The 12,104-nt window shown below is 44.5% G+C and overlaps 1 protein-coding gene across 1 annotated transcript in view; it reads left to right on the top strand.

Moving 5' to 3' along the window:
- The window catches only part of Magt1 (magnesium transporter 1), a 28,815-nt gene that overhangs the window by 8,742 nt on the left and 7,969 nt on the right, over positions 1–12,104 (top strand). The window contains exons 2-7 of the mRNA XM_042668251.1: positions 1,726–1,895; positions 5,411–5,528; positions 7,826–7,966; positions 8,416–8,556; positions 9,932–10,021; positions 10,738–10,801. Of these exons, the coding sequence (XP_042524185.1) occupies positions 1,726–1,895; positions 5,411–5,528; positions 7,826–7,966; positions 8,416–8,556; positions 9,932–10,021; positions 10,738–10,801 (724 nt within the window). The remainder of the gene's footprint in view (positions 1–1,725; positions 1,896–5,410; positions 5,529–7,825; positions 7,967–8,415; positions 8,557–9,931; positions 10,022–10,737; positions 10,802–12,104) is intronic.

The raw sequence follows: 12,104 nt of genomic DNA, 5'->3' as shown, positions 1-12,104 counted from the left end.
GTTCAAACCTGGGTACCACTAATACATGTCTGTATATGTATATATGTACATAACATGTAAGCTATTAATCATTTTTAATATAGTTTAAAAATATTTTTTCTGGGCTGGCAGTGTGCCTTAGTGGTAGAATGCTTTCCTAGCATGCATGAAGCCCTGGGTTCGATTCCTCAGTACCATATCTACAGAAAAAGCTGGAAGTGGCGCTGTGGCTCAAGTGTTAGACCTCTAGCCTTGAACACAGAGAGGCTCAGGGATAGAGCCCAGGCCCTGAGTTCAAGCCCCAGGACTGGCAAAAAAAATTCCGTTGGGTGCTGGCGGCTCAAACCTGTAATCCTAGCTACTCAGGAGGCTGAGATCTGAGGATCAAGGGTCATAGCCAGCTGGACAAGAAAAGCCCATGAGACTCTTATCCTCCGCTAACTAGCAAAAAGAACAGAAGTGGACGTGTGGCTCAAGTGGTAGAGTGCCAGCCTTGAGTAAAAAAGAAAACAAACTATAATGGGAGGCCCTGATTTCAGGCACCACTATTATTAGCTTCTACACACACACACATGTACACATGCACACACACACACACACAAAATGGATGTGGTGGCACATGCTGGGAATTCCAGCACTTGGGAGGCTAAGGCAGGAGATCACAAATTGAGGCCACTCTGGGCTGCATAGCTAGACCCCCATCTCACAAAAGAAATTAAGTGGGGTGGATTATCAGTCCCAACTGCCTTTTTTTTGGCGGGGGGCATGGGGCTTGAACTCGGACAGGGCACTGTCTCTGAGCTTTTTCTGCTCAAGACTAGTACTCTACCACTTTTAGTCACAGAGACATTTCTGGTTTTCTGGTGGGTTTTTTTTTTGTTGTTTTGTTTTGTTTTTTGGTCAGTCGTGGGCCTGAACTCTTGGGTGCTGTCCCTCAGCTCTTCAGCTCAAGGCTAATGCTCTACCACATGAGCCACAGAGCCTCTTCCGCCTTTTTCTGCTTATGTGGTGCTGAGGAATCGAACCCAGGGCCTCATGCATGCAAGGCAAGCACTCTACCACTGAGCCACCCACCCACCCACCCACCCAGCCCTAACTTCTTATTTTGTTTTTTTTTTGTTTTTTTTTTTTACTTTTTTTGGAAACAGGGTCTTGCTATGTAGACAAGTCAACCTCGAATTCGTGATCCTTCTTCCTCCACATGAGTGCTGGGATTACAGGCATGGTCTACTGTGCCTAGTTTTAACTTTAAATGCCAAATTGAGTATATTAACATTCTTTTTTTTTTGCTGGTTGTGGGGCTTGAACTCTGGGCCTGAACTCAAGGCTAGCACTCTACCACTTGAGCCACAGCACCACTTCCAGTTTCCTGGTGCTTAATTGAAGATAAAAGTCTCAGGGCAGGCTGGGAAGGTGGCTCAGTGGTAGAGCGCTTGCCTTGCATGCATGAGGCCCTGAGTTTGATTCCTCAGCACCACATAAGCAAAAAGAAAAAAAGCCAGACGTGGCACTGTGGCTCAAGTGGTAGAGCGCTAGCCTTGAGCTGAAGAGCTGAGGGACAGCGCTCAGGCCCAGAGTTCAGGCCCCACGACCGGACCCAAAAAAAAAAAAAGTCTCATGGACTTTCCTGCCCAGGGCTGACCTTGAACTACGATCCTCAGACCTCAGCCTTCCGAGTAGCTAGGATTACAGGTGTCAGCCACCAGAGCCTGGCTATGTTAACGTTCTTACTTTGTCTTTTTTTAGATGGTGTTATCTGAAAAGGTTAGTCAGCTGATGGAATGGACCAATAAGAGACCTGTAATCCGAATGAATGGAGACAAGTTCCGCCGTCTTGTTAAAGCCCCCCCAAGAAACTACTCTGTTATTGTCATGTTCACCGCTCTACAACTCCATAGACAGTGTGTCGTTTGCAAGTATGTTCTTGCTGCTCTGCTTTAAAATTCAATACCCTACAACATTTTAACCATTTTTTTCAGTCCCAGGAGAACCAACTTAGTGCAGTGCGCACATAAATAATTAATGTGGATACCTTAATTAGAAGGTTTATAGCACCACACTTCTCCAGCTGTTCTGTTACCAATTCTTGGGGGGCATGAAAAATATCACCATCATACGAATTACTTAAAAAAAACAAAGAATTATCTTAAGTCAGTGCCAACTTATATGTAGTGAGCCAATGCTGTTGGTATAGTGCTTTATTATTTGTAAGTACTTTCAACATTATATTACTGTGTTATTACAATTCCAAAAAGTAGACAAAGCAAATTGGAGATAGAGGTGGAGAAAGGGGAGATGTTGACCAAAAGGTATATGGATTCGTGTAGATAAGATGAATGAAATTTAGTGATCTATTATATACTGTAAGGGCATAGTTGATAATAACACGCATTTTGATTTTACTAAGAATAGATTTTACATGCTTTACCACAAAACAGTATGGAGAGGTAATGCATTAGTTTAAATCAATCATTTTACAATGTATATACATATCCCAAAACATCATAAATATGTATAAAGGTATACTTATGTCTATAAATATTTATATAAACATAGAGTTATTAATCAAAAATAATTTTCACTGGGAATGGAACTCAGTAGAATGCCTATCTACCATGCATAAAACTCTAAGTTTGAAAGCCAAAAAGCTTGGGGGAGCACCTGTTTGGCAAGAAGGAAGTCCTTAACTCACACACAAATACAAAAACAGGTGCTGGCAGGGCTGGGAAGGTGGCTCAGTGGTAGAGTGCTTGCCTTGCATGCATGAGGCCCTGGGTTCGATTCCTCGGTACCACATAAGAAGAAAAAGCTGGAAGTGGTGCTGTAGCTCTAATGGTAGAGCGCTTGCCTTGAAGAACTGAGGGACAGCGCCCAGGCCCAGAGTTCAGACCCCATGACCAAAAAAAAAAAAAAAAAGTGACCCCTGTAATCCTAACTATTCAGGAGTCAGATCTGAGGATCATGGCTCAAAGCCAGCCTGAACAGGAAAATCCATGAGACTCTTCTCTCTAATTAACAACCAGAAAGCCAAAATTTGAGGTATGACTCAAGTGGCCCTGAGCAAAAAAGCTGAGACAGCACCTAAACCCCGAGTTCAAGTCCCAGTATGTAAAGAAAAAGGAAAAAGAGAACATTGAGGATTCAATCTAGATACTGTTAAAATTATACTTTTAAAAGGTAGGGAGTGGGGAAGAAAAGTGGGAGAGAATGAGGGAGGGGGTAACAATGTTCAAGAAGAAATGTAGGGCCAGGAGCGCTGGTGACTCGTGCCTGTAATCCTAGCTACACAGGGGGCTGAGATCTGAGGATCAGGGTTCAAAGCCAGCCCAGGCAGGAAAAGTCCCTTGAGACTCTTATCTCCAATAAACCATTCAGAAAACTGGAAGAAGTGACGCTGTGGCTCAAGTGGTAGAGCACTAGCCTTGAGCTAAAGAGCTGAGGGACAGGCCCCAGGCCCAGAGTTCAAGCCCCACAACCCACAAAAAAAAAAGAGGAGGAGGAGGGGCTGGGAAGGTGGCTCAGTGGCAGAGCGCTTGCCTTGCATGCCTGAGGCCCTGAGTTCCATTCCTCAGCACCACATAAGCAAAAAGAAAAAAGCCGGAAGTGGCGCTGTGGCTCAAGTGGTAGAGCGCTAGCCTTGAGCTGAAGAGCTGAGGGACAGCGTCCAGGCCCAGAGTTCAGGCCCACGACTGGACCAAAAAAAAAAAAAAAGAGGAGGAGGAGGAAGAGAAAAATAATAATAATACTAATGTAGGGCTGGAAAGTGGCTTAGAGTCTCTGGAAAGTGGCTTAGAGTCTCACAGATGCTCCTGGGGCTGGCTTTGAACTGAGATCCTCAGATCAGCCTGTTTAGTAACTAAAATTGTAGGCATGAGCTGCACCATCTCTAGAGAGTCTTATCTCTGATTAAGCACCAAAACAGCTGGAAGTGGAGCTTTGGTTCAAGTCATAGAATGCCAACCTTGAGCACAAAAGCTCAGGGACAGCGCCCAGAACCTGAGTTCAAACCTCAGGACCGGCACCAAAAAATAAATTAAAAAAAATAAAGGAAACAGATAAAACAAAACATAAGATAATAATTTACTTTAAAGCCAAAGACATATCATTGAGAGATGTTTCTTTGCTTTATATTACTTTGGAATAATTGTAAACCTTGGAGATGAATATTAATCTCACTTAAGCTTTCACCAAAGAATGGCTGACTGATTTTATTTTACTTTCTCTGAGTGATCTTAAGAATTGATTGCTGGGCTGGGAAGGTGGCTCAGTAGTAGAGTGCTTCCCTCTCATGCATGAGGCCCTGGGTTCAATTCCTCAGCACCATATAAGCAGAAAAAGCCAGAAGTGGCGCTGTAGCTCAAATGGTAGAGCGCTAGCCTTGAGCTGAAGAGCTGAGGGACAGTGCTCAGGCCCTGAATTTAAGCCTCAAGACTGTCAAAAAACAACAAAAAAAATGGAGGCTGTACAAATCCTAACAGCCTGAATCATGAGAAGGAACAAGAACAGGTGACCTTGTTTCAGATAGATATTATGCTACTCCAAGCTTTGTTAAATTTTTCTTTTCTTTTCTTTTCTTTTTGGTCAGTCGTGGGGCTTGAACTCGGCCTGAACGTTGTCCCTCAACTCTTCAGCTCAAGGCGAGCGCTCTACCACTTGAGCTACAGCGCCACTTCCGTTTTTCTGGTGGTTTATTGGAAATAAGAGTTTCAGGAGCCGGGCACTGGTGGCTCACGCCTGTAATCCTAGCTACTCAGGAGGCTGAGATCTGAGGATCGCGGTTCAAAGCCAGCCCGGGCAGGAGAGACCGTGAGACTCCTATCTCCAATAAACCACCAGAAAACCGGAAGTGGCGCTGTAGCTCAAGTGGTAGAGCGCTCGCCTTGAGCTGAAGAGCTGAGGGACAGCGCCCAGGCCCAGAGTTCAAGCCCCACGACCGACAAAAAAAAAGAGTTTCAAGGACTTTCCTGCCTGGGCTGGCTTTGAACCTGGCTTTGAACCGTGATCTTCAGATTTCAGCCTCCTCAGTAGCTAGGATTACAGGCGTGAGCCACCGGTGCCCAGCTTTGTTAAGTTTTTCTTAAATGTTTTTTTCACTGGAGATAGGAGTATAGTCAAAGTATTTAACTTTTTCTTTTCTTTTTTTTTCCCCCAGTCATGGGGCTTGAACTCTGGGCCTGAGTGCTGTCCTTCAGCTCTTCAGGTCAAGGCTAGCATTCTACCACGTGAGCCACAGCGCCACTTCCTGTTTTCTGATAGTTTATTGGAGATAAGAATCTCTCAGACTTTCCTGCCGGGGCTGGCTTTGAATGTGATCCTTAGATCTCAGCCTTCTGAGGAGCTAGGATTACAGGTTCTAGCCACCCACCCCTGACTTAACAGGATTGACTTGAAAAGTTGGTTATGTTTTCTTCACAAATTTAATTGCATTTAGGCAAGCTGATGAAGAATTCCAGATCCTGGCAAACTCTTGGCGATACTCCAATGCATTTACCAACAGGATATTTTTTGCCATGGTGGATTTTGATGAAGGTTCTGATGTATTTCAAATGGTAAGATATTTGCTTTATTCTCTGATGTAGGAATAGGTGGATTTTTTTAGTAGCTGTAGGAAATTAAGTGGGGCTACTCATGTAAGATCTAGAGTTGGTACACTGAAAACTAAATGTCACTAGCCATAAAATATAGTAATCATCTGGGTACCTGTGGCTCACACCTGTAATGCTAGCTACTCAGGATGCAGAGCTCTGAAGACCATGATTTGAAGCCAGCCTAGGCAGGAAAGTCCATGAGACTCTTATGACCAATTAAACACCAAAATACTAGAAGTAGAAATGTGGCTATGGTGGTAGAACACTACCCTTGAGTACAAAAGCTCAGGGACAGTGCAGGCCCAGAGTTCAAGCCCCAGGAGCAGCATACAATAAATAGTATTAAATGCTGATCTAGTAGAATATAGAAATTGGGTCATGAGGGGCTGGGAATGTGGCTCAATGGTAAAGCGCTTGCCTTGCATGCCTGAGGCCCTGGGTTCGATTCCTCAGCACCACATAAGCAAAAAGAAAAAATCTGGAAGTGGTACTGTGGCTCAAGTGGTAGAGCGCTAGCTTTGAGCTGAAGAGCTGAGGGACAGCGTCCAGGCCCAGAGTTCAGGGCCCACGACCGGACCCAAAAAAAAAAGAAATTGGGGTGTGTGTACATGCATACATGTGTGTGCCTGCATGTACATGCTAGTGCTTGGGCTTAAACTCAGGTCCTGGGCCCTGTCCCTGTGTTTTTTTTGCTCAAAGCTAGCTCTCTGCCACTTGAGCCACTGCTCCACTTCAGCTTTTTGCTGGATAATTGGAGATAAGTGTTTCATGGACTTTCCTACCCCAGTTAACATCGGGGTCAGTAGAAACTTAGGAAACCCTTTTAGATCTGACTGTTACTGCAATCCCTATTATTGTATTGCTTTTCACTGCAATTTTCAAGTATTATTCTGGTCTCATTTCCTAAGTCTCATGCTCTAGTGCAGTAAAATAGAGGTTGCAGAGATAGAATTTGGTGTTTTGTCAGTATCAGGGATTAGTCCGGGTCACAAGTTGACTTAGATAAATCATTTATCCTACTAAAACCTAGTCTTTGTTTTAAAAAAAAAAATCCAAGATATTATTTGCAGCCAGCACTGATGGCTCATGCCTATAATCCTAGCTACTCAGGAAGCTAAAATCTGAGGATTATGTTTCAAAACCTGCCCAAGCAGGAAAATCCATGAGATTATTATCTCTGGTTATGCATCAAAAAACTAGAAGTAGAGCTATGGCTCAAGTTGGTAGAGTGCTAACCTTGAGCAAAAAAGCTCAGGGAACAGCACCCAGGCCCTGAGTTCAAGCCTTATGTCTGGCACCAAAAAACAACAACAAAAACAGGATATTATTTGCCATTAAGATTATTTTCTTTCTTTTCTTTTTTTTTTGGGGGGGTGCAGTCATGGGGCCTGAACTCTGGGTCTGGGCGCTGTCCCTAAAGCTCTTCAGCTTAAGGCTAGTGCTCGCTAGTGCTCTACCACTTGAGCCACAGCGCCACTTCTGGTTTTTTTCTTTTTGCTTATGTGGTGCTAAGGAATCGAACCCAGGGCCTCATGCATACAAGGCAAGCGCTCTACTACTGAGCCACCTTCCCAGCCCCCCATTAAGATTATTTTCTTGCCAGGTACCAGTAGCTCATCCATGTAATCCTAACTACTCAGGAGGTTAAGATCTGAAGATCATAGTTTAAAACCAGCCCAGGCAGGAAAGTCTGTAAAACTATCTCCAATAAACCACCAAAAAGCCAGAAGTGGAGCTGTGGCTTAGATAATAGAGCACTAGCCTTGAGCACAAAGGCTCAGATACAGCACCAAGGCTTTGAGTTCAAACCCCAGGTTGGGACCAAAAAAAAGAAAAGATTAACTGAGGGATGGGAATGTGGCTTAGTGGTAGAGTGCTTGCCTAGCATGCGTGAAGCCCTGGGTCCGATTCCTCAGTACCTCATAAACAGAAAACACTGGAAGTGGCTCTGTGGCTCAATGGTGGAGTGCTAGCCTTGAGCTAAAGAAACTCAGGGACAGTGCCCTGGCCCTGAGTTCAGGCCCCAGGACTGGCCCAAAAAAAGGTTTTTTGGGTATGTGGCTCATGTCAGCCTGAGCAGGAAAGTTCATGAAACTCTTGTATCCCATAAATCAGAAAGAGCCAGAAATGGGGCGGTGGCTCAAGTGGTAGAATGCTAGTATTAGTACCTGAGCTCCTGAGTTCAATCCCCAAGACCAGTAAAAAAAAAAAAAAGATTATTTTCCTGATAATATTTCCATGGGTTATGCTTTATTCAGCTAAATATGAATTCAGCTCCAACGTTCATCAACTTTCCTGCAAAAGGAAAACCCAAACGTGGTGATACCTATGAGTTGCAGGTGCGAGGGTTTTCGGCTGAGCAGATTGCCCGGTGGATTGCAGACAGAACTGATGTCAACGTAAGTCTCCCTACTTTGTAGAAGTTATTTCCATTGCCCTCCTTGAACCATTCTGGGAGGCCATAATTGGACTTGTCTCAAATCACTCAGGTAGTAGTAGTTTGGCAGTTAACAGATTTCTCCTGATGGAGGGAGATTACAAAGCATCCTGGGCTGCCCTATTGAGCCCAGCCTGGAAACTACTCTCCTCAACTGAAGTCTACCTGTCTTTGGAAAACCCTTCTTTATCTAAAAGTTGTTAGAATTTGAGTCACCTGAATATTAGATGTATTTCTTCCCATTTTAGGATATAGACTGCTTGGATTGGAATAAGGTTGGGGAAAAAAAATGTATTTTTCCTGAAAAGAACTCTGCTTGCTTTCATTCCCTTATGATTGCTTTCTATTTCCTTATTATTTATTTAGGAAATAAATTTTATACTTTAAAATATTTTCTCTCCTTTCTATTAGATTAGAGTAATTAGACCTCCCAATTACGCTGGACCTCTTATGTTGGGATTGCTTTTGGCTGTTATTGGTGGCCTTGTGTATCTTCGAAGAAGCAATATGGAATTTCTCTTTAATAAAACTGGATGGGCCTTTGCAGCTTTGGTGAGTGAATTTTAGAAGAAAAATTAATTGCATAGAGCCGATCCTGATCCTGTGAGCCGGACGCTGGTGGCTCACGCCTGTAATCCTAGCTACTGAGGAGGCTGAGATCTGAGGATCATGGTTCAAAGTCAGCCCAGGCAAGAAAGTCCATGAGACTCTTATCTCCAATAAACCACTAGAAAACCGGAAGTGGCACTGTGGGTCAAGTGGTAGAGCGTTCGCCTTGAGCTGAAGAGTGCAGGACAGCGCCCAAGCCCAGGGTTCAAGCCCCACGACCAAACTGATGCTGTGTTTTTAGGTAATTTTTTTTGGGGGGTGGGTGTCCGGTCGTGGGCCTGAACTCTGGGCCTGGGCGCTGTCCCTCAGCTCTTCAGCTCAAGGCTAGCACTCTACCACTTGAGCCACAGCGCCACTTCCGGCTTTTTTGTTTGTTTTTAGGTAAATTTTCATTTGCATGAGGAATAGCATTTTATTTCTAATCTGAGGGAATGGATTTTGGCATATTTTTCTACCTTATTGTCAGTTCATTTCCTCCACTATCTCATTAGGATAACCAAAGCTTCCCAGAACTGATAATATCTGCTCTGAGTGTGCTCGCACGTGTGTACATGTGTCCGTGGGGGGGGGGGGGGAGGAAGGGAGAAGGGGAGAGAGAGAGAGCACGCGAGCATGCGAGCACGCACACAAGTGCGCGTGAGTGTGCATACCAGTCAGGGGCCTGAACTCAGGACCTGAGTGCTGTTCCTTTCTTTGATCAAGGCTGGCACCCTACCACTTAAGACACAGCTCCACATCTGGCTTGTGTGTGTGTGTGTGTGTGTGTTCAATTGGAGATAAGATTCTCATAGACTTTCCTGATTGGACATTGTCACCCCTTTCCTAGCTCCCTCCCACTATTTGCCTCCCCTCCCCACCCACAAGTTGTATAATTCATTTTCAACATAGTGCACGCCTGTGATCTTAGCTACTCAGGTGGCTGAGATCTGAGTATCCTAGTGAAAAGCCAACTTGGGCAGGAAAATTTGTGAGACTCTTATCTCCATTTAACCACCAAAAACCCAAAACCCGGAAGTGAGCTGTGCCTCAGGTGGTTAAGAGCATTAGCCTTGAGCACAAAATCTCACGGACAATGCCCTTACCCTTAGTTCAAGCCCTAGTACCAAAATGCAGTGCTTTTCAGTATTTAATTTTAAAACTTGTCAGCTTAGTTATACTACTTTTTTAAAATAGTGTTTACCCTTTTTTGAAGTATTGCTAAATTATGATCATCATTAATCTGAAAAAGTTACCTAAACAGTCACACCTTTCTATATATCTGTTAATATAATGGAGACAGGGCCTGAAGGACCATGAATATTTGGTTTTTGTTTTCTAGTGTTTTGTGCTTGCCATGACATCTGGTCAGATGTGGAATCATATTAGAGGACCGCCATATGCTCATAAGAATCCCCATACAGGACATGTGGTAAGGAAATCTGGGATTGTTTTTCAGGATGTACCAAAATTAACCTAAAGAATATTGCCCTAGGAGGCTGGGAAGGTGGCTCAGTGGTAGAGCTCTTGCCTTGCATGCATGAGGTGCTGGGTTCGATTCCTCAACACCACATAAGCAAAAAGAAAAAAAAGCCAGAAGTGGCGCTGTGGCTCAAGTGGTAGAGTGCTAGCCTTGAGCTGAAGAGCTGAGGGACAGCACCCAGACCCAGAGTTCAAGCCCCACGACCGGACCCCAAAAAAAAAAAAAATTGCTCTATAGGACCCAGTGCCACCATAGAAAGGATCTATAGAGGAGTTTTGTTTGTTATGTTATGTTGATCATGGGGCTTGAACTCTGGGCCTGGGCACTGTCCTTGAGCTCAAGGCTAGCACTCTACAACTTGAGCCACAACACCACTTCCGATTTTCTGGTGGTTTTTATTGGAGATAAGAGTCTCATGGCCTTTCCTGCCCCTGCTGGCTTTGAACTACGATCCTCAAATCTCAGCCTCCTGAGTAGCTAGGATTACAGGCATGAGCTACTGGAACCTGGCCAGAATGGTTTTTAAGTATAGCCCAAGCTGGTCTTGAACTTGTGATCCTCCTGCCTCATCTTCCTTGGTTGATTACTGGCCTGTGCCACCATGATCAGCAGAAGATTGGAATTTAATGTATATTTAAAGGTTTCATTTTGTCTTCTCTCCCCAGAATTATATCCATGGAAGCAGCCAAGCCCAATTTGTAGCTGAAACACACATTGTTCTTCTCTTCAGTATCCTTTTATACGAAGTCTTTGTAGGTCCATTTTAACACCTATTTTTCTCACAAGGTAGTATCCACTGCACAGCATTTGGTTGGTACTGCTTTCCTAATGCAAATCCATAATATCCTTTGGAAATCATGGTTCTTGGGTCCTCCATCTTAGCCCACTAAGCTAAAGATCACCAAGGACAAACCTAAAGTTTGATAAACGTAGGTTTGTCACTTCATTATTACACATCAGAAGTATCGATATCTTCTTTTTTTTTTCCCCAGTCTTGGGTTTTGCACTCAGGGCCTGGGCACTGTCCCTGAGCTTCTTTTGCTCAAAGCTAGCACTCTACCACTTGAGCCACAGTGCCACTTCTGGCTTTTCTGCTTATGTGGTACTGAGGAATCGAACTCAGGGCTTCCTGCATACTAAGCAAGCACTCTACCACTAAGCCACATTCCTAGCCCTTTATGTCGTATGAAGAAAAGATAAGCCTGGTGGTAAGGATTTGGAAAAAGAGTGGAGGTGAGGTAAAATATAAATGAAGGTTAGTTTTTGGGGATTTTTGTTGTGTGGTTTTTGTTTGGGATGTTTGCTTTTTTGTGTCAGTCATGGGGCTTGAACTCTGGGCCTGGGTGCTGTTCCTCAGCTCTTCAGCTCGAGATAAGTGCTCTACCACTTAAGCCATAGATCCACTTCCAGTTTTCTGGTGGTTTCTGGTGGTTTATTGGAGATGAGAGTCTTAACGGACTTTCCTGCCCTGGCTGGCTTTTTTAAATTTTTTTTTGTCGGTCAAGGGGCTTGAACTCTGGGCCTGGGCACTGTCCTTGTGCTCTTCAGCTCAAAGCGAGTGCTCTACCGCTTGAGCCACAACGCCACTTCTGGTTTTCTAGTGGTTTATTGGAGATGAGTCTCACAGACTTTACTGCCTGAGCTGCCTTTGAACCGCGATCCTTAGATCTCAGTCTCCTGAGCAGCTAGGATCACAGGCGTGAGCCACTGGCGCCCGGCCCCCTGGCTGGCTTTGAACCATGATTCTCAGATCTCAGCCTCCAGCATAGCATGAGCCACTGGTGCCTGGCTGGGAGTTTTGCTTTTTAAACAAAGTTGTATATAGCCCGGGATGAGCTGGAGCTCATAATCTTACTGTTTTGTTTTTTTTTTTTTTGGGTCCGGTCATGGGGCCTGAACTCTGGGCCTGGGCGCTGTCCCTCAGCTCTTCAGCTTAAGGCTAGCGCTCTACCACTTGAGCCACAGCGCCACTTCTGGCTTTTTTCTTTTTGCTTATGTGGTGCTGGGAATCGAACCCAGGGCCTCAGGCATG

This window comes from Dipodomys spectabilis, unplaced genomic scaffold (genome assembly GCF_019054845.1).
Source record: "Dipodomys spectabilis isolate Male_0828 unplaced genomic scaffold, ASM1905484v1 ptg000424l, whole genome shotgun sequence".
Taxonomy (NCBI): Eukaryota; Metazoa; Chordata; class Mammalia; order Rodentia; family Heteromyidae; genus Dipodomys; species Dipodomys spectabilis.
The sequence above is the reverse complement of the archived record's forward strand: the minus strand, read 5'-3'. Positions and strand labels throughout refer to the sequence as shown.